Source organism: Trichechus manatus, unplaced genomic scaffold, assembly GCF_000243295.1.
Source record: "Trichechus manatus latirostris isolate Lorelei unplaced genomic scaffold, TriManLat1.0 scaffold00135, whole genome shotgun sequence".
NCBI classification, from domain to species: domain Eukaryota; kingdom Metazoa; phylum Chordata; class Mammalia; order Sirenia; family Trichechidae; genus Trichechus; species Trichechus manatus.
This window is the reverse complement of record NW_004444071.1, coordinates 3,859,325-3,866,292: the sequence shown is the minus strand read 5'-3', so window position 1 is coordinate 3,866,292 and position 6,968 is coordinate 3,859,325. Positions and strand designations below refer to the sequence as shown.

Genomic DNA, 6,968 nt, shown 5'->3' with positions numbered 1-6,968 from the left:
TGACCTATTACAAGATGGTACACTAATCTGGCAACTCCTCATGCTTCTCTCACTGTCTAGTTTCCCCCACAAATTATACGTGAAAGAGGCAACCTGAGTTCAAACCCATGTGCAGAGTACTGGGTGCAAAGCAGATATTCCTTCAGTAAGCACTTAGTCAACGTAATCCAAACTCCTCATATCCATACCCAACCCAGTGTTACACAAATTATTAGTGGATGACTATAGAGTTCTGTGGAGTTGGCTAAAAGAGAATATAGTAAGATATTGATATTCCCTCTTTTAACCAAAAGCATCACTGTGGATTTTGGTAAAATGTCATGCATGCATTTTTTAAATGTATCATCTCTGTGCCTACTCTCATGTTCTAAAGTTGTCCTTGAAGAAACAGGGAGGCCTCCGTTTATAAAGCGTGCTTAATTCTAATCACTTTTTACCCCTAATCATGAATATCATCATTTTGCTAGAATTGGCACAGTATGTCTATCCCTAAAATAACTTGCATTTAAATCAGGTAAGCTGATGACTAGAACTCTAATTCCTTGAGAGTTTGTAATCTGAAGACATTTCCAGATCTCTGTCATTAAAGCAGCACTTAGTGTTGGGCCGTGGCCAAGGAGAAGAGGGAAATAGAAGAAGAGAAGCATCTTTCTTCATTGTTGGTTTGTTGTACACATTACCCATGCTTTTAAAATATAAGTGAAATTTAATCTTCAAAATGAAAAAATAGACACATTTTCTAATAGCAAAATATAAGATTAAAATACTCAAAAATAAAATGTTAGTGTGACATAGAGCCTTTTTTTACATTAAAAAAGGAAACACTTTAGACTTGCTTTTTTTTTTCTATATAAATCCTCTTGTCTCGCTAATATTTACAACTTTCCAGCGTAGCCTTGATAAGCCACTGGAGGAGACAGGGAGAAAATCAATTCTCTTTTGAGATATAAAGTCTGAACCTGAAAGTACACATTGGCTAGAGCAGCCCTCCACCTCAAATCTGTCCACAACTCTAGAAAGAGGAAAGCTGCATTTCCAACCTTGCAATTTCTCATTACATTTTTCTTTTCCTGGGTGTTAAATTCTTTCCAAGAATACTCTACTTGTAAAACAATTTTATTCTAGCTATCAATCATTTCATTTAGGAAAACCACATTTTATATCCTTGTATGAAATGCCCCCAAAAGCCATCAAAATATATGGAGACCTCATATTTTAAAACCATAAACCTAATTGTCTACCCTTGAAACAGTATGAACATCTAACAGAGTGACATTATATCCTTATATTTGTTTGTCATGAGATGAAAGGCCATGAGGCATATGGTGATTATTAATTGTTCCTGAGTTTCTAAAGAAACTTTAAAACAAAATGACTAACTGCATAAAATAATGAGTTCTTCAAGAGTGCCCCTTCTGTTCCATTGATGTCTTTCATCCCATCTATCTCCTTAAAGAATCTCTAGCAGAAAAAAAAGAAAAAAGGCTTCCTTTAAGCCACTGAAAAATGGGACCTGATGGAATCTTCCCGTAACTCCCGATGTTTTCCAACGTTACTTTCTTCTTGCTGGTTTCGTCTCTCAATGGTTATTCTGTATTTTTTCCTGGGTAAAGAGAAACTGAATGTAATAATAAAACCTCACTTGGCTACAACATGCTATGCTTTCTCTTACAAAGAGTGCCCTCAAGGGACATCTGGGTTTGAGCTGATAAATGAGAAGTGACAGAATATGAAACCGTGGTCAGAGATTAAAGTAGTGTGCCCCAAGGCGTTATGCCCTTATTCAAGGAGAAGAATTGGCATTCTTTCCAAAATAGCATAGAACAAGTCTCCCCCTTCTTCCCTGGGCGCCTTGTGGGTTAAGTCTTGTCTATTCTGCCACAGAAGCTCTCCCTAATTCCCAGGATATGCCCTAGATAAAGATCAGATTAAGTGTACTGTGACCAAAGGAACAGGAATACAATTGTTCCCACAAAGAGTCACATACACCCAGAGTGACATTTTCATGCAGAAATAAAGAAATCTTGGTCTAATGACTTATGAATAAGCCATAAACTCAACCACCAAAGACTGCAAAGGAATGGACCGCCCTCATGGTGTGGAACAATCAGGATCTTGAGCACATGGAGATATTACAATTTTGCAAGCTTTGGGGCTTAACCACAGTGGCAATTAAGCATTTGGGTTTTCTAAATACTAAGCACAGACCGGCTTGAGAGCATGTACTCAGAGCTACCTCTTCCGCCTTGGAAGGTGAGTCAAGGTACTTATCTGGAATTGCACGAAGCCTGAGTGCCGGGAAGTTGATTTCCACCTTTGTCCAGATTCCCCCTCCACTTATGTACTTGGTGGGTGATAGGAATTTGGATCAGGATTTCTGGGCTCAAAGGATAGTAGCAACTCTCTGTCCCACAGGGGATGCAATAGAAACCTCTGATCCTGCTACCCTCTACACTAACCCACTGACCACCAAGCCTGGGGTCACCCCAGAAGAACGGCTCAGGTTTTTTAATCACCATGCTCCTTAGGTAGGAGACATGGACAAGTCACAAGGAGGACTGTTGAAATGCAAATGACAAAGGCATTAAAGAGGGTCCATTTCAAACTTTATAAGCAGTACTAACCTGAAAAAGTAGAAGGCCATTAGCAACCCAGCTCCTAATAAGGCCCCCACAACGATGCCTGTCACAGCAGATTCTTCTAGGCCACCTGCTTGAAAAAGAAATGTAGATAATCAGAGTTCATTTTGAGAAACAGTTAGAAATGAATGCCTCAAGTTTCACTCATTGGAAGGGGTTTTCTCAATTTCCCACTTGAGGTAAATTTCCCTTTCTTTTTAAGGAAATTTTTCTTGGGGCTCCTGCACTTTCATTTTTGCCAAGTACAAAACTTAGGAAGCATCTGACAAAGTATTAAACAAACATACTGTTACAAAGGAATGAGCACAATAGGAATATAAGCAAATTCAAGAAGGATTTGAGGAAAACTGGAAATAGAAATTTCCAGAAATATCATCCATGCTCTTTTTTTTAAAGTTGTGGTAAATATACATGTAACAAAACATTTGCCATTTCAACATTCTTCCCATGGACAATTCAGCAACATTGTGTTTATCATGTTGAGCAACCATCACCATTATCTGTTTCCATTTTTTTCCTTCATTTTTAACAGAAATTCAGTGACTCCTAAGCAGTGAGTTCTCCTTTCCCCCTCCCTCCCTCTGCCCCTGGTAACTACTAATAAACAGGTCTGTATACATTTGCCTATTCTAGATATTTCATATAATTGGGATCATCCAATATTTGTTCTTCTGTGACTGACTTATTTTATTCAGATGTTTTCAAGGTTCATCCATGTTGTAGCATGTATCAGGACTTCATTTCTCTTTATGGCTGAGCAATCTTCCATTGTGTGCATATACTACATTTTGTTTATTCATTCACCTGTTGATGGACACTTGAACTGTTTCCATCTTTTGGCTATTGAAAATAATGCTGTAATGGACATTGGTGTACAAATATCTGTTTGTGTTCCTACTTTCGATTATTTGGGGTATATACTGAGAAGTGGAATTGCTGGATCACATGGTAATTCTATGTTTAACTGTTTTGAGTTTATCCTCACAGAATACAACCAGATGGGCCATGGGATTAACCCAGCACTTATTTTCACAGATGGGCTGTGATACTTCACAGTGCTAGAAGATTTGGTAAAAAATTCACTGGGTTCTATTTTTAGATGTTCTCTCACCAAAGCCAGAGTTTCATGTCAAAATGTCCTACTAGCTTTGTGAAAATGTGAATAACAATTTGAAACAATCAAGTTCTGCAGTGTCCCAGTTCCTATATAAAAATGAGAAATAGCTAGCTTGTATGTAAAGAGTTTAGTATACAGCCTTCAGTGCATTCTCTCACTTAACCATCAAAACAGTCCTAAGAGTTGGGTACTTTTTTCTCATCTTACATATAGGAAAAATGAGTCTTAAAGAGGTTAAGGAACTCTTGTACGGTCAGAAAACCATCTGGTAATAAGGTTGGGATTCAAATCTAGGCCCAGTAATTCCAGAAACTGTGTTCTTAACACACTTCCACATTATTCCCTCCCATGATTATCACATAGACACAAATACCCCACGGTTTGAAAAAGATTCCCAAAACATTATTAGTATTCATATCTTGATCTAAAATGACTGATTGGCTTGAAAGATGGTTATTCACTTTGTTCTCCCTCACCAGCTGATAGAAAGGTCTCTCTAAAGCATGATTTCTAACACTTTTCCTGTTTGTAAGTTCCTTATAAGAACATTCACTTTCTTCTATATTTATGTAGAAGCTGCTCATAAATACATATTATGTAGGCTGCTCATAAGTAATAGGCTTTACATTTATTTGCCAATTTGTAGATTTTCAGGTGTTTAAGGGACATCATCAGGGGGACTGTCATCAGGAGGGACCAGTCCCTGGAGAAGGACATCATGCTTGGTAAAGTAGAGGGTCAGCAAAAAATAGGAAGACATTCAACGAGATGACTTGACACAGTGGCTGCAACAATGGGCTGAAACATAGCAACGATTGTGAGGACAGGACTGAGCAGTGTTTCGTTCTGTTGTACAGAGGGTTGCTACGAGTCAGAAACAACTCGATGGCACCTAACAACAACAAGGGACATGATACATTTGGTTTTGAGGGATATGAAGAGGACTACAAACTTTGAAATTCAGAATGATACTTGCTATGGGAGATGAATATGTGCTCTCTCACAACAGATAGTTGATTTGATTTTCCCCTAAAGTGGAAACCTCAAATACTAAAAGATTCGTAATGTAAAAATAGAGAGAAGCCTTCTACCATTTTGAAAGAGAAAGGTAGAAGAGAAGAAAGATCTGTAAGCCTCTGATAAAGATGATGCCTCTTTGTGAATTTTTTTCCACGTGTTTTACTACCCACTGGAAAAGGAAATCCAAACTTTCAGAACATGAGCTCCTGGAGAACACTTACCTTTTAAACTTGCATTATACCAATGCTATAGATGATGAAATACATAGCAAATTAAGCCTCTAAACTTACATGATTTGCAAGGAGAGGTGTTTGTGTGCTCGACAATTCTGGTTTCATCTATTCTCAGCTTTAAAGGTCCCCAAGGATATTTGACATTCGGCCGCATTTCAAAACGACCTTCTTTCCCAAAATAATCACCAATAACCTACATAAAGTTTAAAAAAATAATTATACACACACACACACAAACTAAAAAGCCAAAGTTATCTGTTTCCATAGGAGGAAGCTCCTAGCCTTGCACTGTTACTCCCCAAAACTCCACGGCCTAACCTAAAAGTCCTACCTCTGCATGCTGAGGACACCAGACACCCACCCATCATCACTCACCTCTCACGGGCAGAAGAACACAAAGCGGAGCTGAGGAGATGTTGCAGAGGGGACTTCCCTACTGTACACGCTAACACAATGGTGTGTTTCTGAAGACTTCATAAGTCAAGATTTGGACTTGCCAATGGTGCTGTTGAGGTGGCATTATTTAGTGAGAACCACAGCTCCCCATGGCAGGCAAAGTGGGTAAATAGAAATAGAAAGATGTGGGAAGTAGCCAAAGCAGAGCTACCTGGGGCATGCTCCTAATGAAGGCTGAATCCTGCCACTATTTTCCCTGGGTCTACTTCAGTTGCTACTACCGAGCAGAAAGGGAGGATTTTCCTTACAAAAACAATAATCCCGAAATTCATGACTTTCACTTGCATTGGATATTGCACTGCCACACCGTCTGCCACAGGGCACACATGGGTCACCATGAGCCACAGTCAACTCTGCAGCAACTGGTTAGTTTTTTAATCAGCTCCCTGGGGTCTGATCTAGAAGTATCTTCCCACCCAAGTTCTCAGGATTTGTGAGAGTAGCCTGCGACACCTCCTTACCTGTCTCTCCTGAAGGAGGCCTCCTAGGCTCTCACAGGCTATTTTATGGCAGAGTAAAAAGAATTCGAGATAATCACCAAAACATAACAGTAGCTAGTATGTCCTGAGCACTCACCAAGTGCTTGACACACATTCACTCGAGTCCTCTCCTTGACCCAGACCACACAAAGGGAAAAGGCCACTCAGTAAAGAGAGTGAGTGCCATGAGCGCCAGGTCCTCCTGGCACAGCCCCTCCACAGAGTCTGTGGACTCCATTAGGCCCGGCATATGTGTTCACTAGGAAAACCACAAGCGCCACAGGTCAGGTCAGATAATGTACTAGGGGAGCAATGAAAGAGTGATCAAGGAAGCACTCACACAGGAAGTGGCGCTGTTTTAGTTGAAACACTGCATATTTGTTACATACATATATAAAACCAAAAGTAAACCTGTGACTTTATATATATATATGTGTGTGTGTGTGTGTGTGTTTGTTGTCTGCCATCGAGTCAATTCCAACTCATAGCGACCCCACGTGAGACAGGAGAACTGCCCCATAGGGTTTCCTAGACTGTAATCTTCATGGGAGCAGATCGCCAGGTCTTTCTGCCTCAGAGTGGCTGGTGGGTTCAAACTGCTGACCTTTCGGTTAGCAGCTAAGAATTAACCGTTGTGCCACCAGACCTCCAGATATATGTGTGTGTGTGTGTGTGTGTGTGTTTGCACGTGTATAAAATATATAATATGAAGTTTATAAAGTACTTTGCTACGTCTGATTTTAACTGGTGCTCACAATAATCACATGAGGTTAGCAAGGAAGATAGTATGATTTCCATGTTACAGCTGAGGAAACTGAGGCAGAGAGCTCGCACACCAGTAATAGATGCAGACTCATCTTTGTGTCCAAGGCACTCTTTTCTCTTCATGACGCTCTCCTGAAACTATGTCATCTTTTGAAATATTAACACATATCTAGTTTGTACCCCACCCCACCCCCCACCACACACACAAAATTCAGTTTAAAAAGGGAAGTAAAATTTCACTTCACGTCTTTCATCCCGA

General features: G+C 39.9%; 1 protein-coding gene across 2 annotated transcripts in view; it reads right to left on the bottom strand.

Moving 5' to 3' along the window:
* Positions 1 to 1,007: 1,007 nt before the first annotated feature.
* Positions 1,008 to 6,968, bottom strand: part of NPR3 (natriuretic peptide receptor 3) — an 89,199-nt gene continuing 83,238 nt past the window's right edge. The window contains exons 6-8 of one of the 2 annotated variants that reach the window (XM_004385228.1): positions 5,067 to 5,202; positions 2,625 to 2,709; positions 1,008 to 1,603 (exon numbers count right to left, since the gene is read on the bottom strand). In XM_004385228.1, coding sequence (XP_004385285.1) covers positions 1,492 to 1,603; positions 2,625 to 2,709; positions 5,067 to 5,202 — 333 coding nt within the window. In that variant the 3' untranslated portion in view covers positions 1,008 to 1,491. Of the gene's footprint in view, positions 1,604 to 2,624; positions 2,713 to 5,066; positions 5,203 to 6,968 lie in introns of both variants that reach the window. The other variant, XM_012558087.2, reaches the window with a different exon arrangement.